The sequence below is a fragment of the Panulirus ornatus genome, chromosome 58, assembly GCF_036320965.1.
Source record: "Panulirus ornatus isolate Po-2019 chromosome 58, ASM3632096v1, whole genome shotgun sequence".
NCBI lineage: Eukaryota > Metazoa > Arthropoda > Malacostraca > Decapoda > Palinuridae > Panulirus > Panulirus ornatus.
Genome location: NC_092281.1, coordinates 39,312,918 through 39,340,333, shown reverse-complemented (window position 1 = coordinate 39,340,333; position 27,416 = coordinate 39,312,918). Strand labels below are relative to the sequence as shown.

Below are 27,416 nucleotides of genomic sequence, written 5' to 3'. Positions count from 1 at the left end.
CACACGACGTAGCTGTCACTAACCTTTACCCAGGCTGGTGGTAGCGGTAATATATCTTCCTGATCGTTGGCTGCCTACCAACTCCGGATTTCCTAGTACAATCGTTGAGGTTAGGTTAGCTTTTGTTTGGTTACAGTAGAGCATCCCGATCGCATTGTCTGTACTTTTGGCATAGTTTTTCGTTTTCATACGAGTATATTACCTAGTTTTCCATTATCTGACTACAAACCCCGTAATGTACTACCAGTGCCTGCTCCAAGAACGTTCAGTGAAATATAATGCTTGAAATCATGCTCTTCAACAGCTATTATATTGTCACAATACTAAGCTTGCAACACAAAAGCAAATCAATCATTATCGAAAGCTATTAGTAATGCGCGGTTAAGATCAACTTATCTTAAATCCCAATTGTGATATATACAGCTATAAAAGCTTCATTCTTGATATAACCCTAGATCAGCTAAGAATGATAATACGTTTTGTCATTCATGGTCAGACAACGACGATACGACAATGACGAATGTACTGATCATACTCGTCAGTGTGGTGAGTATTGTGGTCAGTTCTGATGGACTTCATATCTGAGGTCCAGAGTCCTATGGAATTCCAGAGTAAGGTCTATAGGAGGTAGGGGTTCGGTTGGCCTCGAAGGCACTATTGTATAACAAGCAAAGAGTTTGTTCTCTCACTTATAATCTCATCTCTAGCAGCCATCACACAGAAGCTTAGTCCGGTTTATTGATGTTCGGCTGTGTCATTCACAGATTTTTATTTTCTGTTTCCCAGTTTTTTCTTGATTTGAGGTTTTCCTTCATCCCTTCCCCTGATTTTCTTTTTTCACACATCCTTATATAATACACATTGTTTTGACATTCTTCCATCTCAAAGTTTCAGCCGTTTGATAAGAACACCTGAGGGATCTGGAGCCATACTTATACCACTTCTGGTGTTGGGACCACTGCCATAATTGCACTGGCAACTACACGATAACTTTGGTAATACTAAAGCAAGTGTTAGCATAATTCTATTAATATTTCGTATATTGCTTCCCAGTCTGTCACGCTTGTATCTGTAGAGGAAACAAGTAACCAATGCTGTTATAGAAGATTCTAAATAAACCCTTAACCAAATAATCACTTAACTGTGGCTGTAGGACAGACACCTCATTGTAAAAGTTCATGCTGACACCCTATTGACATCACATGGCAGTGTGGTGAGGGGAGAATGATACTGGTACAGTATAAGGGATACAAAGGCTTCTCCGGACATACATAAACAAGTACATATTAGAATATAAGTCTGGTGTCGTATGACTGCAATGGCTGGGTGACTATATAACCAATACTGAACCAACATATGCTTTTGAAAACCTTGATTATTTCAAGCACTATACATATTTACTTTGCAAGATGAACAGATAGAATGTATGAAATAAAAATGAAAGTGTTAAGTTTATTCAAACCACTGGATTATATCTTAAGACATTGTTAGAATGGTCCAGGGTTTGATGACTTACTGAATGCCTTTCCCATTTTTCTTCTTGATCTTGATGATGGCGATGTCATTGTTGAGGAAGGGGCCCTTGTCAAACTTCGAGTGGATGGCCAGGGACAACACTCGGAAATCCTGCTGCTCCTCCTCCTCCTCCTGTAACAGTAAGGGGAGTAGAACAGTAGGAAGAATAAGGAGGAATGGCTTGCAGGTGACTGTCGAGAAAAGAAGTCAGGAAATATAAAAAGGATGGAAGGGGATAAAAGGAGCAGGAAGAGAGATAGGAAGAAAAAAAAGAGAAAGAGAAGAAACATTATGGAAGGTCAGCAGGTGAGAGTAACTGCAGGAAAAGAAGAAAAGCAGCAGTAGCTAAGGAATGTGAGTAGTAGGAGGAGGGAGGGGGTGGGGAGAGTAAGGTAAAAAAGGGTGAAGACAAGAGGGAAGGAGGTGGAAAGATGGAGGGAAGACGAGAACAGATGAGAAAAAGTTTCTAAAGAGAATACAGGGATCAAAAGGAAAAAGAGTAAATAACACAAAAGATGATCAGCAAAGTACATTTAGTTGCCCGCTTTTTGCGATACAAGCACAAGTGCCTTTGGTGCTATACACACACAAAATATTCTGTCCTTCATCTATTAAAGAAGTGGAGGTATATGATCATGCAGTATCACTGACTACAGTAAAATAGGGATTAAAATTGTTATATATATATATTTTAAAAAAAATTTTTTTATTTTGTTTTGTCGCTGTCTCCCGCGTTTGCGGGTAGCGCAAGGAAACAAACGAAAGAAATGGCCAAACCCACCCCCATACACATGTATATACATACACGTCCACACACGCAAATATACATACCTATACATCTCAATGTACACATATATATACACACACAGACACATACATATATACCCATGCACACAATTCACACTGTCTGCCTTTATTCATTCCCATCACCAACTCGCCACACATGGAATACCATTCCCCTCCCCCCTTATGTGTGCAAGGTAGCGCCAGGAAAAGACAATAAAGGCCTCATTCCTTCACACTCAGTCTCTAGCTGTCATGCAATAATGCCCGAAACCACAGTTCCCTTTCTACATCCAGGCCCCACATAACTTTCCATAGTTAGGAAAATGATTTGGTAAACAGAGAAGAGGTAGTAAAAGCTTTGCGGAAGATGAAAGCCGGCAAGTCAGCAGGTTTGGATGGTATTGCAGTGGAATCTATTAAAAAAGGGGGTGACTGTATCGTTCAGTGGTTGGTAAGGTTATTTAATGTATGTACGACTCATGGTGAGGTGCCTGAGGATTGGCGGAATGCTTGCATAGTGCCATTGTACAAAGGCAAAGGGGATAAGAGTGAGTGCTCAAATTACAGAGGTATAAGTTTGTTGAGTATTCCTGGTAAATTATATGGGAGGGTATTGATTGAGAGGGTGAAGGCATGTACAGATCATCAGATTGGGGAAGAGCAGTGTGGTTTCAGAAGTGGTAGAGGATGTGTGGATCAGGTGTTTGCTTTGAAGAATGTATGTGAGAAATACTTAGAAAAGCAAATGGATTTGTATGTAGCATTAATGGATCTGGAGAAGGCATATGATAGAGTTGATAGAGATGCTCTGTGGAAGGTATTAAGAATATATGGTGTGGGAGGCAAGTTGTTAGAAGCAGTGAAAAGTTTTTGTCGAGGATGTAAGGCATGTGTACGTGTGGGAAGAGAGGAAAGTGATTGGTTCTCAGTGAATGTAGGTTTGCGACAGGGGTGTGTGATGTCTCCTTGGTTGTTTAATTTGTTTATGTATGGGGTTGTTAGTGAGGTGAATGCAAGAGTTTTGGAAAGAGGGGCAAGTATGAAGTTTGTTGTGGATGAGAGAGCTTGGGAAGTGAGTCAGTTGTTGTTCGCTGATGATACAGCGCTGGTGGCTGATTCATGTGAGAAACTGCAGAAGCTGGTGACTGAGTTTGGTAAAGCGTGTGAAAGAAGAAAGTTAAGAGTAAATGTGAATAAGAGCAAGGTTATTAGGTACAGTAGGGTTGAGGGTCAAGTCAATTGGGGGGTAAGTTTGAATGGAGAGAAACTGGAGGAAGTAAAGTGTTTTAGATATCTGGGAGTGGATCTGGCAGCGGATGGAACCATGGAAGCGGAAGTGAATCATAGGGTGGGGGAGGGGGCGAAAATCCTGGGAGCCTTGAAGAATGTGTGGAAGTCGAGAACATTATCTCGGAAAGCAAAAATGGGTATGTTTGAAGGAATAGTGGTTCCAACAATGTTGTATGGTTGCGAGGCGTGGGCTATGGATAGAGTTGTGCGCAGGAGGGTGGATGTGCTGGAAATGAGATGTTTGAGGACAATGTGTGGTGTGAGGTGGTTTGATCGCGTAAGTAATGTAAGGGTAAGAGAGATGTGTGGAAATAAAAAGAGCGTGGTTGAGAGAGCAGAAGAGGGTGTTTTCAAATGGTTTGGGCACATGGAGAGAATGAGTGAGGAAAGATTGACCAAGAGGATATATGTGTCGGAGGTGGAGGGAACGAGGAGAAGTGGGAGACCAAATTGGAGGTGGAAAGATGGAGTGAAAAAGATTTTGTGTGATCGGGGCCTGAACATGGAGGAGGGTGAAAGGCTGGCAAGGAATAGAGCGAATTTGATCGGTGTGGTATACCCGGGTTGACGTGCTGTCAGTGGATTGAATCAGGGCATGTGAAGCGTCTTGGGTAAACCATGGAAAGTTGTTTGGGGCCTGGATGTGGAAAGGGAGCTGTGGTTTCGGGCATTATTGCGTAACAGCTGGAGACTGCGTGTGAACGAATGGGGCCTTTGTTGTCTTTTCCTAGTGCTACCTCGCACATATGAGGGGGAAGGGGGATGGTATTCCATGTGTGGCGAGGTGGCGATGGGAATGAATAGGGGCAGACAGTGTGAATTGTGTGCATGGTTATATATGTATGTGTCTGTGTGTGTATATATATGTGTACAATGAGATGTATAGGTACGTATATTTGCGTGTGTGGGCGTGTGTGTGTGTACATTGTGTATGGGGGTGGGTTGTGCCATTTCTTTCGTCTGTTTCCTTGCGCTACCTCGCAAACGCGGGAGACAGCGACAAAGCAAAATAAAAAATAAAAATATATATATATATATGTATATATCCTTGGGGATAGGGGAGAAGGAATACTTCCCACGTATTCCCTGCGTGTCGTAGAAGGTGACTAAAAGGGAAGGGAGCGGGGGGCTGGAAATCCTCCTCTCTCGTTTTTTTTTTTTTAAATTTTCCAAAAGAAGGAACAGAGAAGGGGGCCAGGTGAGGATATTCCCTCAGAGGCCCAGTCCTCTGTTCTTAACGCTACCTTGCTAACGCGGGAAATGGCGAATAATTTGTAAGAAAAAGAAAAAAAAAAAAAATATATATATATATATATATATATATATATATATATATATATTTCCCTGGGGATAGGGGAGAAAGAATACTTCCCACGTATTCCCTGCGTGTCGTAGAAGGCGACTAAAAGAGGAGGGAGCGGGGGGCTGGAAATCCTCCCCTCTCGTTTTTTTTTGATTTTCCAAAAGAAGGAACAGAGAATTGGGCCAAGTAAGGGTATTCCCTCAAAGGCCCAGTCCTCTGTTCTTAACGCTACCCCGCTAATGCGGGAAATGGCGAATAGTTTAAAAGAAAAGAAAGATATATATATATATATATATATATATATATATATATATATATATATATATATATATATATATATCCCTGGGGATAGGGGAGAAAGAATACTTCAAACGCATTCCTCACGTGTCGTAGAAGGCGACTGAAAGGGACGGGAGTTGGGGCCAAAAACCCTCCCCTCCTTGTATTTTAACTTTCTAAAAGGGGAAACAGAAGAAGGAGTCACGCGGGGAGTGCTCATCCTCCTCGAAGGCTCAGACTGGGGTGTCTAAATGAGAAAAAAGGAGAGATAGGTAGTAGGTTTGAGGAAAGGAACCTGGATGTTTTGGCTCTGAGTGAAACGAAGCTCAAGGGTAAAGGGGAAGAGTGGTTTGGGAATGTCTTGGGAGTAAAGTCAGGGGTTAGTGAGAGGACAAGAGCAAGGGAAGGAGTAGCACTACAGGAGTTCTGGGAGTATGTGATAGAGTGTAAGATAGTAAATTCTAGATTAATATGGGTAAAACTGAAAGTTGATGGAGAGAGATGAGTGATTATTGGTCCATATGCACCTGAGCAGGAGAAGAAAGATCATGAGAGGCAAGTGTTTTGGGAGCAGCTGAATGAGTGTGTTAGTGGTTTTGATGCACGAGACCGGGTTATAGTGATGGGTGATTTGAATGCAAAGGTGAGTTATGTGGCAGCTGAGGGAATAATTGGTATACATGGGGTATTCAGTGTTGTAAATGGAAATGATGAAGAGATTGTACCTTTATGTGCTCAAAAAGGACTAGTGATTGGGAACACCTGGTTTAAAAAGCGAGATATACATAAGCATATGTATGTAAGTAGGAGAGATGGCCAGAGAGAGTTATTGGATTACGTGTTAATTGATAGGCGCACGATAGAGAGACTTTTGGATGTTAATGTGCTGAGAGGTGCAACTGGATGGATGTCTGATAATTATCTTGTGGAGGCGAAGTTGAAGATTTGTAGGGGTTTTCAGAAAAGAAGAGAGAATGTTGGGCTGAAGAGAGTGGTGAGAGTATGTGAGCTTGGGAAGGAGACTTGTGTGAGGAAGTACCAGGAGAGACTGAGTACAGAATGGAAAAAGGCTAGAACAAAGGGGGTAAGGGGAGTGGGGAGGAATGCGATGTATTTAGGGAAGCAGTGATGGCTTGCACAAGAGATGCTTGTGGCATGAGAAGCGTGGGAGGTGGGTTTATTAGAAAGGGTAGTCAGTGGTGGGATGAAGAGGTAAGATTATTAGTGAAAGACAAGAGAGAGTCATTTGGACGATTTTTGCAGGGAAAAAGTTAAAATGAGTGGGAGATGTATAAAAGAAAGAAGCAAGAGGTCAAGAGAAAGGTGTAAGAGGTGAAAAAGAGGGCAAATGAGAGTTGGGGTGAAAGGGTATCATTAGATTTTAGGGAGAATAAAAAGATGTTCTGGAAGGAGGTAAATAAAGTGCGTAAGACAAGTGAGGAAATGGGAACTTCTGTGAAGGGGGCTAATGGGGAGGTGATAACATGTAGTGGTGATATGAGAAGGAGATGGAGTATTTTCAGGGTTTTTGAATAAGTTTGATGATAGAGTGGCATATATTGGGTGTTTTGGTCGAGGTGGTGTGCAGAGTAAGAGGGTTTGGGAAAATGATTTGGTAAACAGAGAAGAGGTAGTAAAAACTTTGCGGTAGATGAAAGCAAGGCGGCGGGTTTGGATTATATTGCAGTGGAATTTATTAAAAAAAGGGGGTGACTGTATTGTTGACTGGTTGGTAAGATTATTTAATGTATGTATGATTCATGGTGAGGTGCCTGAGGATTGGCGGAATGCTTGCATGGTGCCATTGTACAAAGGCAAAGGGGATAAGAGTGAGTGCTCAAATTACAGAGGTATATGCTTGTTGAGAATTCCTGGTAAATTATATGGGAGGGTATTGATTGAGAGGGTGAAGGCAGATGATATATATATATATATATATATATATATATATATATATATATATATATATATATATATATATATATATATATTATCTATTCATTTATTTTGTTTTGTCGCTGTCTCCCTCGTTAGGGAGGTAACGCAAGGAAACGGGCGAAAGAATGGCCCAACCTACCCACATACACATGTATATACATACACGTCCACACACGCAAATATCCATACCTATACATCTCAATGTACACATATATATACACACACAGACATATATATATATATATATATATATATATAGACACATGTACATAATTGATACTGTCTGCATTTATTTATTCCCATCGCCACCTCACCACACATGGAATAACATCCCCCTCCCCCCTCATGTGTGCGAGGTAGCGCTAGGAAAAGACAACAAACGCCCCATTCGTTCACACTCACTCTCTAGCTGTCATGTAATAATGCACCGAAACCACAGCTCCCTTTCCACATCCAGGCACCACACAACTTTCCATGGTTTACCCCACACGCTTCACATACCCTGGTTCAATCCATTGGCAGCACGTCGACACCGGTATACCACATACTTCCAATTCACTCTATTCCTTGCACGCCTTTCACCCTCCTGCATTTTCAGGCCCCGATCACTCAAAATCTTTTTCACTCCATCCCTCCACCTCCAATTTGGTCTCCCACTTCTCCTCGTTCCCTCCACCTCCGACACATATATCCTCTTGGTCAATCTTTCCTCACTCATTCTCTCCATGTGCCCAAACCATTTCAAAACACCCTCTTCTGCTCTCTCAACCACGCTCTTTTTATTTCTACACATCTCTCTTACCCTTACATTACTTACGCGATCAAACCACCTCACACCACACATTGTCCTCAAACATCTCATTTCCAGCACATCCACCCTCCTGCGCACAACTCTATCCATAGGTCACGCCTCGCAACCATACAACATTGTTGGAACCACTATTCCTTCAAACATACCCATTTTTGCTTTCCGAGATAATGTTCTCGACTTCCACACATTTTTCAAGGCTCCCAGGATTTTCGCCCCTTCCCCCACCCTATGATTCACTTCCGCTTCCATGGTTCCATCCGCTGCCAGATCCACTCCCAGATATCTAAATCACTTTATTTCCTCCAGTTTTTCTCCATTCAAACTTACCCCCCAATTGACTTGACCCTCAACCCTACTGTACCTAATAACCTTGCTCTTATTCACATTTACTCTTAACTTTCTTCTTTCACACACTTTACCAAACTCAGTCACCAGCTTCTGCAGTTTCTCACATGAATCAGCCACCAGCGCTGTATCATCAGCGAACAACAACTGACTCACTTCCCAAGCTCTCTCATCCACAACAGACTTCATACATGCCCCTCTTTCCAAAACTCTTGCATTCACCTCCCTATCAACCCCATCCATAAACAAATTAAACAACCATGGAGACATCACACACCCCTGCCGCAAACCTACATTCACTGAGAACCAATCACTTTCCTCTCTTCCTACACGTACACATGCCTTACATCCTCGATAAAAACTTTTCACTGCTTCTAACAACTTCCCTCTCACACCATATATTCTTAATACCTTCCACAGAGCATCTCTATCAACTCTATCATATGCCTTCTCCAGATCCATAAATGCTACATACAAATCCATTTGCTTTTCTAAGTATTTCTCACATACATTCTTCAAAGCAAACACCTGATCCACACATCCTCTACCACTTCTGAAACCACACTGCTCTTCCCCAATCTGATGCTCTGTACATGCCTTCACCCTCTCAATCAATACCCTCCCATATAATTTACCAGGAATACTTAACAAACTTATACCTCTGTAATTTGAGCTCTCACTCTTATCCCCTTCGCCTTTGTACAACGGCACTATGCAAGCATTCTGCCAATCCTCAGGCACCTCACCATGAGTCATACATACATTAAATAACCTTACCACCCAGTCAACAATACAGTCACCCCCTTTTTTAATAAATTCCACTGCAATACCATCCAAACCTGCTGCCTTGCCGGCTTTCATCTTCCGCAAGCCTTTTACTACCTCTTCTCTGTTTACCAAATCATTCTCCCTAACCCTCTCACTTTGCACACCACCTCGACCAAAATACCCTATATCTGCCACTCTATCATCAAACACATTCAACAAACCTTCAAAATACTCACTCCATCTCCTTCTCACATGAGCACTACTTGTTATCACCTCCCCATTTGCGCCCTTCACTGAAGTTCCCATTTGCTCCCTTGTCTTTCTCTTGACCTCCTGTCTCTTTCTTTTATACATCTCCCACTCAATTGCATTTTTTGCCTGCAAAAATTGTCCAAATGCCTCTCTTCTCTTTCACTAATAATCTTACTTCTTCATCCCACCACTCACTACCCTTTCTAATCAACCCACCATATATATATATATATATATATATATATATATATATATATATATATATATATATATATATATATATATATATATATATATATATATATATATATATATATATATATATATATATATATATATATATATATATATATATATATATATATATATATATGTTTATTGATGTCTTTTTTCTTGTATAATCATTTTTGAGTATTCTAACACGACTAAACACTCTGCAGTCAACTGGCAATGAAAGGCATGTATAAAGTACTCACAGCTGGTAATTACATTTGCATACATTTCTGTATGGATCTAGCTGAAGATTTTGCCCAGTGCTGTAAGTCTCGAAATCCATGGTTGAGCATCATCATTCACTTCTTGACAGTTTATATATCTCTATTTAACACACTGCTCACTTCCTCTGCCTCACCTCAGCCTCCTTGCTGTTTTCAATTTTGCTTTTCTGATCAGAGATCTGATCATTGTCAGATTCATCAAAGTTTGCCTTGATGCGGCGCTTCTCATAGATGAAGATGATAACACACAGCAGTACAACCTCTGCTACAATCCCCAGGAAAGGCCACAAGGCAGCGTAAATATCTTTGACCCGTACATTAGTAGTTGTGTTCAGCTGGATGGAGAACTGGGAGACGAGACAAATGTAATTGCCATCATCTGATTTCATCACTGGCTTGATCAGTAAGGTGGCATTGGAAACACTGTATTCATTGTCAGACAGAATCAATCTTGATGAGTTGATAGAATCTTGAACTGGCTCACCATTTTTGAGCCACTGAACTGTTGGGTGAGGTATTCCATCCACCTGACAGCTGAGGGACAGCTTGTCATTCTCTAGCACTGTTGTTGATTTGGGCAAATGTTTATGTAGAGTCAGTTCAACAACATTGAAGAAAAAAGACATCATCCAAGTTTGGGAGCTTAGAAAGAAATTAAAGTTTGCCACTTTGATGAACCACTAGATATAAAAAAGTCATCTTCGAAATTTAGCTCTATAGAGTATAACCAGGAAAATGACATTTAAACTTTTCTCATCCTTTCCTAGGAGAGAATGATACACAAACAAGCATTAAGTCAAGGAAAGGGAGACGTGAGGCAAAAATTTACATAAAGCTTTTTTTAAGCACAATGAATAATGAATGTATATATATTTTGTCATCTTTTTATGGTGCTTTGCAAGTCAGCTTAAAGTAAAGTTCATCAGAATATGAAGCATGAGCTGTAGGTTGCATATCACACTATGACAGCGATGACCATTTCATGGAATACACTGAAGTCTATACAGGACCTCTAGTGTAGAGGGTTTTGTTCTGTTCCTTTCTCTGTACAGTAGAAAAACATCTACAGATTGCCATACATTATCCTTTGTATTATGATAGTGGTTTTAGTTCTTTTATCCAATTATATGGCATTTGCCCTTCTTACCAGTTTATTCAGACACTAGATCATGATCCTTTTTTGTTATTAATTGCTTTTCATGTATGCTGTAGGTGTGCATTAGTCGGATGGTAAGTAATAATCCCCTTCACTTGTATTAAGATGACAGTGTCAAGTGTTACTTAATACAGTGCTGCATTTTTATTCTTTGTCAGTGATTCTTCCCATTTAATTATAATATCCTCAGTAAATATTGTGAATTACTAAAACTGGCAGCAAGACATCACCTACTTAATTAATAGATATAAGATATAGAGTAGAGCACATGAGAGGAATGATAGAGCAGAAATAAGTGATGTAATAGGAGGTAAAGCACAGTAAAAGCCAAACTCTCTAATGATAAATATATGTATTGTTGCCATACTTAAAAATGAAAGATCATTTGGCAACAAAATGGAATTACATTCTTATTTTTGCACATTGATTTACTGCATGGGTTTTGAGATTTTGCATGTTGATTGAATAGGCTAAGCATTCTACTGATCTTGACATGGGGATTTTTAGAGTCCTTTAATAAATTCCAGCACACACTAGTTACATTGTATGGTTGATTTCATGGTATTATTATTATCATTATTATTATTATTATTATTATTATTATTATTATTATTATTATTATTATCCCTGGGGATAGGGGTTTAAGAATACTTCCCACGTATTCCCTGCGTGTCGTAGAAGGCGACTAAAAGGGGAGGGAGCGGGGGGCTGGAATTCCTCCCCTCTCGTTTTTTTTTTAAATTTTCCAAAAGAAGGAACAGAAGGGGGCCAGGTGAGGATATTCCAAAAAAGGCCCAGTCCTCTGTTCTTAGCGCTACCTCGCTAATGCGGGAAATGGCGAATAGTTTAAAAAAAAAAAAAAAAAAAATATATGTTTATATATATATACATATATATATATATATATATATATATATATATATATATATATATATATATATATATATATATATATATATATATATATATATATATATATATATATATATATATATATATATATATATATATATATATATATGTTTATATATATATACATATATATATATATATATATATATATATATATATATATATATATATATATATATATATATATATATATATATATATATATATATATATATATATATATATATATATATATATATGTTTATATATATATACATATATATATATATATATATATATATATATATATATATATATATATATATATATATATATATATATATATATATGTATATATATATAAACATATATATATATATATATATATATATATATATATATATATATATATATATATATATATATATATATATATATATATATATATATATATATATATATATATATATATATATTTATATATATATACATATATATATATATATATTTATATATATATATATATATATATATATATATATATATATATATATATATATATATATATATATATATATATATATATATATATATATATATATATATATATATATATATATATATGTATATATATATATATTTTTTTTTTTTTTTTTTTTTTTTATACTTTGTCGCTGTCTCCCGCGTTTGCGAGGTAGCGCAAGGAAACAGACGAAAGAAATGGCCCCCCCCCCCCCATACACATGTACATACACACGTCCACACACGCAGATATACATACCTACACAGCTTTCCATGGTTTACCCCAGACGCTTCACATGCCTTGATTCAATCCACTGACAGCACGTCAACCCCTGTATACCACATGACTCCAATTCACTCTATTCCTTGCCCTCCTTTCACCCTCCTGCATGTTCAGGCCCCGATCACACAAAATCTTTTTCACTCCATCTTTCCACCTCCAATTTGGTCTCCCTCTTCTCCTCGTTCCCTCCACCTCCGACACATATATCCTCTTGGTCAATCTCTCCTCACTCATTCTCTCCATGTGCCCAAACCATTTCAAAACACCCTCTTCTGCTCTCTCAACCACGCTCTTTTTATTTCCACACATCTCTCTTACCCTTACGTTACTTACTCGATCAAACCACCTCACACCACACATTGTCCTCAAACATCTCATTTTCAGCACATCCATCCTCCTGCGCACATCTCTATCCATAGCCCACGCCTCGCAACCATACAACATTGTTGGAACCACTATTCCCTCAAACATACCCATTTTCGCTTTCCGAGATAATGTTCTCGACTTCCACACATTTTTCAAGGCTCCCAAAATTTTCGCCCCCTCCCCCACCCTATGATCCACTTCCGCTTCCATGGTTCCATCCGCTGACAGATCCACTCCCAGATATCTAAAACACTTCACTTCCTCCAGTTTTTCTCCATTCAAACTCACCTCCCAATTGACTTGACCCTCACCCCTACTGTACCTAATAACCTTGCTCTTATTCACATTTACTCTCAACTTTCTTCTTCCACACACTTTACCAAACTCAGTCACCAGCTTCTGCAGTTTCTCACATGAATCAGCCACCAGCGCTGTATCATCAGCGAACAGCAACTGACTCACTTCCCAAGCTCTCTCATCCCCAACAGACTTCATACTTGCCCCTCTTTCCAGGACTCTTGCATTTACCTCCCTTACAACCCCATCCATAAACAAATTAAACAACCATGGAGACATCACACACCCCTGCCGCAAACCTACATTCACTGAGAACCAATCACTTTCCTCTCTTCCTACACGTACACATGCCTTACATCCTCGATAAAAACTTTTCACTGCTTCTAACAACTTGCCTCCCACACCATATATTCTTAATACCTTCCACAGAGCATCTCTATCAACTCTATCATATGCCTTCTCCAGATCCATAAATGCTACATACAAATCCATTTGCTTTTCTAAGTATTTCTCACATACATTCTTCAAAGCAAACACCTGATCCACACATCCTCTACCACTTCTGAAACCGCACTGCTCTTCCCCAATCTGATATATATATATATATATATATATATATATATATATATATATATATATATATATATATATATATATATATATATATGTATATATATGTGTGAAAGAAGAAAGTTAAGAGTAAATGTGAATAAGAGCAAGGTTATTAGGTACAGCAGGGTTGAGGGTCAAGTCAATTGGGAGGTAAGTTTGAATGGAGAAAAACTGGAGGAAGTAAAGTGTCTTAGATATCTGGGAGTGGATCTGGCAGCGGATGGAACCATGGAAGCGGAAGTGGATCATAGGGTGGGGGAAGGGGCGAAAATTCTGGGAGCCTTGAAGAATGTGTGGAAGTCGAGAACATTATCTCGGAAAGCAAAAATGGGTATGTATGAAGGAATAGTGGTTCCAACAATGTTGTATGGTTGCGAGGCTTGGGCTATGGATAGAGTTGTGCGCAGGAGGGTGGATGTGCTGGAAATGAGATGTTTGAGGACAATGTGTGGTGTGACGTGGTTTGATCGAGTAAGTAACGTAAGGGTAAGAGAGATGTGTGGAAATAAAAAGAGCGTGGTTGAGAGAGCAGAAGAGGGTGTTTTGAAATGGAGAGAATGAGTGAGGAAAGATTGACCAAGAGGATATATGTGTCGGAGGTGGAGGGAACGAGGAGAAGTGGGAGACCAAATTGGAGGTGGAAAGATGGAGTGAAAAAGATTTTGAGTGATCGGGGCCTGAACATGCAGGAGGGTGAAAGGAGGGCAAGGAATAGAGTGAATTGGATCGATGTGGTATACCGGGGTTGACGTGCTGTCAGTGGATTGAATCAGGGCATGTGAAGCGTCTGGGGTAAACCATGGAAAGCTGTGTAGGTATGTATATTTGCGTGTGTGGACGTATGTGCATGGGGGTGGGTTGGACCATTTCTTTCGTCTGTTTCCTTGCGCTACCTCGCAAACGCGGGAGACAGCGACAAAGCAAAAATATATATATATATATATATATATATATATATATATATATATATATATATATATATATATATATATATATATATGTGTATGGGGGGGGTTGGGCCATTTCTTTCGTCTGTTTCCTTGCGCTACCTCGCAAACGCGGGAGACAGCGACAAAGTATAAAAAAAAAAAAAAAAATATATATATATATATACATATATATATATATATTCCTATGAGTTCACGGGGAAAAAGATTCATAAGAGCTATTAACACCTTAAAAAAAGACAAGGATATACATATTACTAAAGCAGATAAGGCTAACACTGTTGTGATATTAGACAAAAGTAAATATTTATCTAAAATGAATGATCTTCTAAATGATAACACAACATATTCTAAACATAGTAAAAATCCCTTAGAAGCAGTTAATTCTCACTTCAATAAAGAAATGAAGTTGTTGTTGAAAGGTAACATTTCTCTTATCAAAAATTTGTCATCTTTGTCCCCTTCATTGCCATATATGTATGGACTTATCAAAACACATAAACAAAATTTTCCAGCAAGACCTATAGTGAGTTCAGTAGGCTCAATCACATATAAATTATCAAAATGGTTAGTTTCCTTATTAAGCCCTTTAGTGGGTAAGGTATCAAATTCTAATATCATGAACAATGCAGATTTAGTCAACAAGCTAAACAATATCAATATTAATTTTGATTTGAAACTAGTTAGCTTTGATGTTTCCTCACTTTTCACTAAAGTTCCAGTTGATGACCTTTTAGAATATTTATTTGATGTCTTCCATGATATTCATTTACCTGTTTCAAAGTCTAATTTCATTGAACTGATAAAATTGTGTATAAAAGACAGTGTATTTCAATTTAATGGAGATTATTATGCTCAAAAATATGGTATGGCAATGGGTAACCCTCTTTCACCTGAAGTAAGTAATCTTTATATGGAATTTTTTGAAACAAAATTACTAAAGGATATCTTACATTCTAATGCAATTTGGCTTAGGTATGTAGATGATGTTCTTTGTGTTTGGCCAACAAATGAAAATTTACAAATATTTCTCCCCTTACTTAACAATTTAGTACCTTCCATCAAATTCACTGTAGAAAATGAAAATAATGGTATGTTACTATTTTTAGATTGTATGATCCATAGACCAGGAAACAAGTTTAAGTTTAGCATATACAGAAAACCCACCAGTGTATGCTCATACATCCATTATTACTCATCTCAACATGACAGAGTTAAATTATCATCATTTCAATCTATGTTCCTAAGGGCATTACGTATTTGCAGTCCAGAGTTTATTGATGATAAGTTTGAGAAGATATATTCTATTGGATCTAAGTTAAAGTACCCTAGATCTTTCACTGATAAATCCCTTAAGTTAGCAAAGAAATCATTTTATAGAGTTGAGCCCAAACCTACCATTGGCACCAAGAATCTTTTCGTTCTCCTTTTAATAATAATTTCACTTTGCTTTCCATGTTGCTTAAATCCTTTAATGTAAATGTTGCCTTTAGCAACAATAATACTATAAGAATATCTTAATCAGGAATTCACCAGAAAATTCTCTTGGTTGAATCTATAAAGTTCCTTGTGGAAACTGTGATAAATTTTATGTTGGTCAGACTGGTAAGGATCTTTCTGTTAGACTTAAGCAACATAAATATAGTATAAGAACGGGACAAGAATCAAATGCCTTGTTTAATCATGTTAGAAACTATGATCATTGTATTGACTGGAGTAACGCCATCCCAGTTGTTAACTCTAACTCTATTACCAAGAGAAATATCAATGAATCTTCTATTATTAAATACACAAAGAATTATAATCTTAATATTAGTGATGATCTGTGCAAATTAGATAACTTTATTGTTGATAAGATTTGTAAAATGATAAGTTTATGAACGCTCGTTGTATGTTTTGGACAATCATATGTTTACCAAATGGCGTCCTAGCTCCGTCTCTTCGATGTATATCAACTGACTGTTATATTTCTCTTTTGTGTCTCCCCTGATGATGTGATTTTTACATGAAAGTGCACTTGGGAACTTTTCGTGTTCCATTTTCCCCGTGGACTCATAGGAATATCTTGATCACGCGCAAAATTGTGATCCTTTCCAATATATATATATATATATATATATATATATATATATATATATATATATATATATATATATATATATATATATATATATATATATATATATATATTTATCTATTATACTTTGTCAATGTCTCCCGCGTTAGCGAAGTAGCACAAAGAAATAGACGTGAGAATGGCCCAACTCACCCACATTCACATGTATATACATACAAACCCAAACACACACATATACATATTTATACACTTCAGCGCATACATACATATACATAATTATGTTGGAAAGGATCACAATTCTACGCGTGATCAAGATTTTCCTATGAGTCCACGGGGAAAATGAAGCACAATACGTTCCCAAGTGCACTTTCATGTAATAATCACATCATCAGGGGAGACACAAGAGAGAAATGTAACAGTAGGACGCCATTTGGTAAACATGCGTATGTTCAAGATGATTGCATGTTTACCAAATGACGTCCTACCCTCGTCTCTTCGATGTATATCAACTGACTGTTATATTTCTCTCTTGTTTCTCCCCTGATGATGTGAGTATTACACGAAAGTGCACTTGGGAACTTATCGTGTTTTATTTTACCCGTGGACTCATAGGAATACATACTTATACATTTCAACGCATACATACATATACATACTTATGCATTTCAACTCATACATACATATACATACTTATACATTTCATCGCAGACATACATATACATACACAGACATATACATATGCACACACGTACATATTCATACTTGCTGCCCTCATCCATTCTCGTCACCAACCCGCCACACATGAAATGGAAGCCCCCTCCCCACGCGCGCGCGCGCGAGGTAGCACTCTGAAAAGAAAACAAAGGTCACATTCGTTCACACTCAGTCTCTAGCTGTCATGTGTAATGTACCGAAACCACAGCTCCCTTTCCACTTCTAGGCCCCACAAAGCTTTCCATGGTTTGCCCCAGACACTTCATATACCCTGGTTCGATAAATTGACAGCACGTCTACCTCGGTATACCGCAACGTTCCAATTCACTCTATTCCTTACACTCCTTTCACCCTCTTACATATTCAGGCCCCAGTCACTCAAAATCTCTTTCACTCCATCCTTCCACATTAAATTTGGTCTCCCACTTCACCTCGTTCTCTCCACCTCTGACACATATATACTCTTTGTCAATTTCTCCTCACTCATTCTCTACATGTGACCAAACCATTTGAACACACCCTCTTATCTCTCAACCATACTAGTTTTATTACCACACATCTCTCTTACTCTTTCATTATTTACTCGACCAAACCACTTCACATCACATATTGCCCTCAAGCATCTCATTTACAACAAATCCACCCTACTCCGCACAACCCTATCTATAGCCCAGGTCTCACAACTATATAGTATTGTTGGAACCACTATTCCTTCAAACATACCCATTTTTGCTTTCCGAGATAACGATATCCTCTTCCACACATTCTTCATCGCTCCCAAAACCTTCGCTCCCTGACTCATCCTGTGACTCACTTCTACTTCCATGGTCCCATCCGCTACTAAATCCACTCAAGATATCTAAAACACTTCACTTCCTCCAGTTTTTCTCCAATCAATCTCACCTCTCAACTGACTTGTCTCTCAACCCTACTGAACCTAATAACCTTGCTCTTATGCATATTTTCTCTCAGCTTTCTTCTTTCACACACTTTACCAGACTCAGTTACCAGCTTCTGCAGTCTCTCGCCAGCACTGTATCATCTGCGAACAACAACTGACTCACTTCCCAAGCTCTCTCATCCACAACAGACTGCACACTTGCCCCTCTCTCCAAAACTCTTGCATTCACCTCGCTAACCAAACCCATACAAAAACAAATTAAATATCCGTGGAGACATCACGCACTCCTGCCGCAAACCTACATTCACTGGGAAACAATCACTTTCCTCTCTTCCTACACTTAAACATGCCTTACATCCTCGATAAAAACAATTCACTGCTTCTAGCAACTTGCCTCCCACATCATATATTCTTAACACCTTCCACAGAGCATCTCTTTCAACTCTACTATATGCCTTCTCCAGATGCATAATTGCTACCTACGAATTCATTTGTTTTTCTAAGTATTTCTCACATACATTTTTCAGAGCAAACACCTGATCCACACATCCTCTACCACTTCTGAAACCACAATGCTCTTCCCCAGTCTGATGTTCTGTACATGCCGTGACCCTCTCAATCAATACCCTCCCGTGTAATTTCCCAGTAATAATCAACAAACTTGTACCTCTGTAATATGAGCACTCACCTTTATCCCCTTTGCTTTTGTAGAATAGCACTATGCATGCATTCCGCCAATCCTCAGACACTTCATCATGAGCCATAAATACATCACGACATCCTTATCAACCAATCAACAATACAGTCACCCCCTCTCTGATAAATTCCAATGAAATACCATCAAAACCCGTTGCCTTGCCGGCTTTCATCTTCCGAAAATGTTTCACTACCTCTTCTCTGTTTATCAAATCATTCTTCCTGACCCTCTCATTTCGCACACCACCTCGACCAAAACATGCTATATCTGCCACTCTATCATCTAACACATTCAAAAAACCTTCAAAATACTCACTCCATCTCCTTCTCACATCACCACTACTTGTTATTACCTCCCCATTACCCCCCTTCACCGATGCTCGCACTTTACGCACTTTATTTACCTCCTTCCAAAACATCTTTTTATTCTCCCTAAAATTTAATGATACTCTCTCACCCCAACTCTCATATGCCCTCTTTTTCACCTCATGCACTTTTCTCTTGACCTCCTGTCTCTTTCTTTTATACATCTCCCAGTCATTTGCACCATTTCCCTGCAAAACTCGTCCAAATGCCTCTCTCTTCTCTTTCACTAATGATCTTACCTCTTCATCTCACCAATCGCTATCCTTTGTAATCTGACCAACTCTTACATTTCTCATACCACGAACAATTTTTGCGGAAGCCATCACTGCTTCCCTAAATACATCCCATATGTATATATATATATATATATATATATATATATATATATATATATATATATATATATATATATATATATATATATATATACATATATACATATATATTCGAACATAGTGCATAGAAACGCGCACCTTCATAGAACAAACAAACCTCCAACAGCCAGGATGGAACTCGGGACCCCCGTGCAAGAGGCGGGAATGATAACCGCTAGGCTATGGGTCTGGATAAAAGGAAATAACTGTTTGAATACTTGTACTCGAATACCCTTCGTCAAACGTTGGTGAGTAATGGGGTCTACACCGGTCATTTCCTAACAGGTGCACATAGCCAGCAGATACTGTTTTACCGAACCTAACTTTAAAACGCTGAGGAATATGAATACGAACATAGTGCATAGAAAAGCGTACCTTCATAGAACATACAAACCTGGAACTGCCAGGATCGAACCCGGGACCCCTGTGCAAGAGGCGGGAATTCTAACCGCTAGGCTATGGGTCTGGATAAAAGGAAATAACTATTCGAAAACTATGTACTCGAATACCCTTCGTCTCCCGTTGGTGAGCAACGGGGTCTACACCGGTCATATCCCAAGAGACGAACATAACCATATATATACATACATATATATATATATATGTTTATATATTTATTATTTATTATCATTTTGCTTTGTCGCTGTCTCACGCGTTAGCGAGGTAGCGCAAGGAAACACGAAAGAATGGCCTAACCCACCCACATATACATGTATATACATACACGTCCACACACGCAAATATACATACCTATTCATCTCAACGTATATATATATATATATATATATATATATATATATATATATATATATATATATATATATATATATATATATATATATAGATTATTATTGTTTTTTCTTTTTTAATTTTCCAAAAGAAGGAACAGAGAAGGGGGCCAGGTGAGGATATTCCCTCAGAGGCCCAGTCCTTTGTTCTTAACGATACCTTGCTAACGCGGGAAATGGCGAATATTTTGAAAGAAAACAATATATATATATATATATATATATATATATATATATATATATATATATATATATATATATATATATATATATATATATATGAGTGAGGAGAGATTGGCCAGGGGGATGTGTGTGTCGGGGGTGGAGAGAGCGAGAGGAGGTGGGAGACCGGGTTGGGGGTGGGAAGATGGAGTGAGGGGGATTTTGGGTGATCGGGGCCTGAACGTGCACGAGGGTGGGGGGCGGGCGGGGAATGGAGTGAGTTGGTTCGGTGTGGCATGCCGGGGTTGACGTGCTGTCGGTGGATTGAGTCGGGGCGTGTGCGGCGTCTGGGGTGGGCCGTCGAAGGTAGTGTGGGGCCTGGATGTGGAGGGGGAGCTGTGGTTTCGGGCGTTGTTGCGTGACAGCTGGGGACTGAGTGTGAACGAGTGGGGCCTTTGTTGTCTTTTCCTAGCGCTGCCTCGCACACGTGAGGGGGGGGGGATGGTATTCCATGTGCGGCGAGGTGGATATGGGAATGAATAAAGGCAGACAGTGTGAATTGTATACATTGGTGTATATGTATGTGTCTGTGTGTGTATATATATGTGTACATTGAGATGTATAGGTATGTATATTTGCGTGTGTGGACGTGTATGTATATACATGTGTATGGGAGTGGGTTGGGCCATTTCTTTCGTCTGTTTCCTTGCGCTACCTCGCAAACGCGGGAGACAGCGACAAAGCAAAATGAATAAAAATAAAAAAAAAATAAAAATATATATATATATATATATATATATATATATATATATATATATATATATATATATATATAAATATATATATATATATATATATATATTTTTTTTTTTTTTTCTTTTTTTTGCCGCTGTCTCCCGCGGTTGCGAGGTAGCGCAAGGAAACAGACGAAAGAAATGGCCCAACCCACCCCCATACACATGCATATACATACGTCCACACACGCAAATATACATACCTACACAGCATTCCATGGTTTGCCCCAGACGCTTCACATGCCCTGATTCAATCCACTGACAGCACGTCAACCCGGTATACCACATCGATCCAATTCACTCTATTCCTTGCCCTCCTATCACCCTCCTGCATGTTCAGGCCCCAATCACACAAAATCTTTTTCACTTCATCCTTCCACCTCCAATATGGTCTCCCACTTCTCCTCGTTCCCTCCACCTCCGACACATATATCCTCTTGGTCAATCTTTCCTCACTCATTCTCTCCATGTGCCCAAACCATTTCAAAACACCCTCTTCTGCTCTCTCAACCACGCTCTATTTATTTCCACACATCTCTCTTACCCTTACGTTACTTACTCGATCAAACAACCTCACACCACACATTGTCTTCAAACATCTCATTTCCAGCACATCCACCTCCTGCGCACAACTCTATCCATAGCCCACGCCTCGCAACCATACAAAATTGTTGGAACCACTATTCCTTCAAACATACCCATTTTTGCTTTCCGAGATAATGTTCTCGACTTCCACACATTCTTCAAGGCTCCCAGAATTTTCGCCCCCTCCCCCACCCTATGATCCACTTCCGCTTCCATGGTTCCATCCGCTGCCAGATCAACTCCCAGATATCTAAAACACTTTACTTCCTCCAGTTTTTCTCCATTCAAACTTACCTCCCAATTGACTTGACCCTCAACCCTACTGTACCTAATAACCTTGCTCTTATTCACATTTACTCTTAACTTTCTTCTTTCACACACTTTACCAAACTCAGTCACCAGCTTCTGCAGTTTCTCACATGAATCAGCCACCAGCGCTGTATCATCAGCGAACAACAACTGACTCACTTCCCAAGCTCTCTCATCCACAGCAGACTTCATACTTGCCCCTCTTTCCAAAACTCTTGCATTCACCTCCCTAACAACCAAATCCATAAACAAATTAAACAACCATGGAGACATCACACACCCCTGCCGCAAACCTACATTCACTGAGAACCAATCACTTTCCTCTCTTCCTACACGTATACATACATACACATGTACATAATCTATACTGTCTCCCTTCTTTCATTCCCATCACCACCCCGCCACACGGGAATATAACAACCCCCTCCCCCTTATGTGGGCGAGGTAGGTGTCATGTAATAATGCACCAAAACCACAGCTCCCTTTCCACATCCAGGCCACACAGAATTTTCCTGGGTTTTCCCCAGACGCTTCATATGCCCTGGTTCAATCCATTGACAGCACGTCGACCCAGGTATACCATATCGTTCCAATTCACTCTATTCCTTGCACGCCTTTCACCCTCCTGCATGTTTAGGCCCCGATTACTAAAAATCTTTTTCATTAATGTTTCCACCTCCAATTTGGTGTCCCACTTCTCATCGTTCCCTCCGCCTCTGACACATATATCCACTTGATCAATTTTTCCCCAATCATTCTCTCCATGTGACCAAACCATTTCAAAACACCCTCTCTCAAGCACACTCTTTTTATTACCACATATCTCTCTTACCCTATTATTACTTACTAGATCAAACCACCTCACACAATATATTGTCCTCAAACATCTCATTTCCAGCACATCCACCCTCCTCCGCATAACTCTATCTATAGCCATGTCTCGCAACCATACAACATTGTTGGAACCACTATTCCTTCAAACACACAAATTTTTGCTTTCCGAGGTAATGTTCTTAAATTCCACACATTCTTCAACGTTCCCAGAATTTTCGCCCCTCTTCCTCCATATGACTCACTTCTGTTATAATGGTTCCATCCGCTGCCAAATCCACTCCCAGATATCTAAAACACTTCAGTTCCTCCAGTTTTTCTCCATTCAAACTTACCTTCCAATTGACTTGACCCTCAATCCTACTGTACCTAATATCCTTGCTCTTATTCACATTTACTCTCAGCTATCTTCTGTCACACACTTTGCGAAACTCAGTCACCCGATTCTGCAGTTTTTCACACGAATCAGCCACCAGCGCTGTACCATCAGCGAACAACAACTGACTCACTTCCCACGCTCTCTCATCCACAACAGACTCCATACTTGCCCCTCCTTCCAAAACTCTTGAATTAACCTCCCAAACAACCCCATCCATGAACAAATTAAGCAATCATGGAGACATCACGCACCCCTACCATAAACCTACATTCATTGAGAGCCAATCACTTTCCTCTCTTCCTACTCGTACACATGCCTTACATCCTCGATAAAATCTTTACACTGCTTCTAACAACTTGCCTCCCACACCATATATTCTTAATACCTTCCACAGAGCATCTCTATCAACTCTATCATATGCCTTCTCCAGATCCTTAAATGTTACATGCAAATCCATTTGCTTTTCTAAGTATTTCTCACATACATTCTTCAAAGCAAACACCTGATCCACACATCCTCTACCACTTCTGAAACCACAATGCCCTTCTCAATCTTATGCTCTGTACAATAGCCTCCCATATAAATTACCAGGGATACTCAACAAACCACAAACAACCACTGTAATTTGAGCACTCACTTTTATCCCCTTTGCCTTTGTACAATGGCACTCTGCAATCTTTCCGCCAATCCTCAGGCACCTCACCTTGAGTCATACATATATCAAATAACCTTACAAACCTGTCATCAATAGAGTCCCCCCCTTCTTTAATAAATTCTACTGCAATACCACCCCAACCCGATGCCTTGCTGGCTTCCATCTTCTGCAAAGCTTTTAGTACCTCTTCTCTGTTAACCAAATCATTCTCCCTAACTCTCTCACTTTGCACAACACCTCGACCAAAACACCCTATATCTGCCACTCTATCACCAAACACATTCAGCAAAACTTCAAAATACTCAACTTCATCTCCTTCTCACATCACTAGTACTTGTTATCACCTCCCCATTAGCCCCCTTCACTGAAGTTTCCATTTTTCCCTTGTCTTACGCACTTTATTTACCTCCTTGCAAAACATCTTTTTATTTCTCCCTAAGATTTAATGATACTCTTTCACCCCAACTCTCATTTTCACCTCTTGCACCTTTCTCTTGACCTCCTGCCTCTTTCTTTCATACATCTCGCAGTCATTTGCATTATTTCCCTGCAAAATGCCTCTCTCTCTCTCTCTCTCTCTCTCTCTCTCTCTCTCTCTCTCTCTCTCTCTCTCTCTCTCTCTCTCTCTCTCTCTCTCTCTCTAATATATATATATATATATATATATATATATATATATATATATATATATATATATATATATATATATATATATATATATATATATATATATATATATATATAATTTTTTTTTATTATACTTTGTCGCTGTCTCCCGCGTTTGCGAGGTAGCGCAAGGAAACAGACGAAAGAAATGGCCCCCCCCCATACACATGTATATACATACGTCCACACACGCAAATATACATACCTACACAGCTTTCCATGGTTTACCCCAGACGCTTCACATGCCTTGCTTCAATCCACTGACAGCACGTCAACCCCGGTATACCACATCGCTCCAATTCACTCTATTCCTTGCCCTCCTTTCACCCTCCTGCATGTTCAGGCCCCGATCACACAAAATCTTTTTCACTTCATCTTTCCACCTCCAATTTGGTCTCCCTCTTCTCCTTGTTCCCTCCACCTCCGACACATATATCCTCTTGGTCAATCTTTCCTCACTCATCCTCTCCATGTGCCCAAACCACTTAAAAACACCCTCTTCTGCTCTCTCAACCACGCTCTTTTTATTTCCACACATCTCTCTTACCCTTACGTTACTCACTCGATCAAACCACCTCACACCACACATTGTCCTCAAACATCTCATTTCCAGCACATCCATCCTCCTGCGCACAACTCTATCCATAGCCCACGCCTCGCAACCATACAACATTGTTGGAACCACTATTCCTTCAAACACACCCATTTTTGCTTTCCGAGATAATGTTCTCGACTTCCACACATTCTTCAAGGCCCCCAGGATTTTCGCCCCCTCCCCCACCCTATGATCCACTTCCGCTTCCATGGTTCCATCCGCTGCCAGATCCACTCCCAGATATCTAAAACACTTCACTTCCTCCAGTTTTCATTCAAACTCACCTCCCAATTGACTTGACCCTCAACTCTACTGTACCTAATAACCTTGCTCTTATTCACATTTACTCTTAACTTTCTTCTTCCACACACTTTTCCAAACTCAGTCACCAGCTTCGGCAGTTTCTCACATGAATCAGCCACCAACGCTGTATCATCAGCGAACAACAACTGACTCACTTCCCAAGCTCTGTCATCCCCAACAGACTTCATACTTGCCCCTCTTTCCAAAACTCTTGCATTTACCTCCCTAACAACCCCATCCATAAACAAATTAAACAACCATGGAGACATCACACACCCCTGCCGCAAACCTACATTCACTGAGAACCAATCACTTTCCTCTCTTCCTACACGTACACATGCCTTACATCCTCGATAAAAACTTTTCACTGCTTCTAACAACTTTCCTCCCACACCATATATTCTTAATACCTTCCACAGAGCATCTATATCAACTCTATCATATGCCTTCTCCAGATCCATAAAGTGGGGGAGGAATGGGATGTATTTAGGGAATCAGTGATGGATTGCGCAAAAGATGCTTGTGGCATGAGAAGAGTGGGAGGTGGGTTGATTAGAAAGGGTAGTGAGTGGTGGGATGAAGAAGTAAGAGTATTAGTGAAAGAGAAGAGAGAGGCATTTGGACGATTTTTGCAGGGAAAAAATGCAATTGAGTGGGAGATGAATAAAAGAAAGAGACAGGAGGTCAAGAGAAAGGTGCAAGAGGTGAAAAAAAGGGCAAATGAGAGTTGGGGAGAGAGAGTATCATTAAATTTTAGGGAAAATAAAAAGATGTTCTGGAAGGAGGTAAATAAAGTGCGTAAGACAAGGGAGCAAATGGGAGCTTCAGTGAAGGGCGCAAATGGGGAGGTGATAACAAGTAGTGGTGATGTGAAAAGGAGATGGAGTGAGTATTTTGAAGGTTTGTTGAATGTGTTTGATGATAGAGTGGCAGATATAGGGTGTTTTGGTCGAGGTGGTGTGCAAAGTGAGAGGGTTAGGGAAAACGATTTGGTAAACAGAGAAGAGGTAGTGAAAGTTTTGCGGAAGATGAAAGCCGGCAAGGCAGCAGGTTTGGATGGCATTGCAGTGGAATTTATTAAAAAAGGGGGTGACTGTATTGTTGACTGGTTGGTAAGGTTATTTAATGTATGTATGACTCATGGTGAGGTGCCTGAGGATTGGCGGAATGCGTGCATAGTGCCATTGTACAAAGGCAAAGGGGATAAGAGTGAGTGCTCAAATTACAGAGGTATAAGTTTGTTGAGTATTCCTGTTAATTATATGGGAGGGTATTGATTGAGAGGGTGAAGGCATGGACAGAGCATCAGATTGGGGAAGAGCAGTGTGGTTTCAGAAGTGGTAGAGGATGTGTGGATCAGGTG

The 27,416-nt window shown here is 39.5% G+C and overlaps 2 protein-coding genes across 2 annotated transcripts in view; both read right to left on the bottom strand.

Moving 5' to 3' along the window:
* LOC139766705 (anionic trypsin-2-like) overlaps positions 1 to 27,416 on the bottom strand; it is a 113,638-nt gene that overhangs the window by 48,840 nt on the left and 37,382 nt on the right. Inside the window, exon 4 of the mRNA XM_071695625.1 lies at positions 1,517 to 1,647. Coding sequence (XP_071551726.1) covers positions 1,517 to 1,647 — 131 coding nt within the window. The remainder of the gene's footprint in view (positions 1 to 1,516; positions 1,648 to 27,416) is intronic.
* On the bottom strand, positions 9,673 to 10,410 carry LOC139766783 (basigin-like). The gene has a single exon (XM_071695701.1). It carries the CDS (start codon positions 10,408 to 10,410, stop codon positions 9,901 to 9,903), a length of 510 nt encoding a protein of 169 aa, XP_071551802.1. The 3' UTR covers positions 9,673 to 9,900.

Coding starts and splice junctions, on each gene's coding strand:
- LOC139766783 (XM_071695701.1), bottom strand. CDS start 10,410: ATGTCTTTTTTCTTCAATGTTGTTGAACTGACTCTACATAAACATTTG.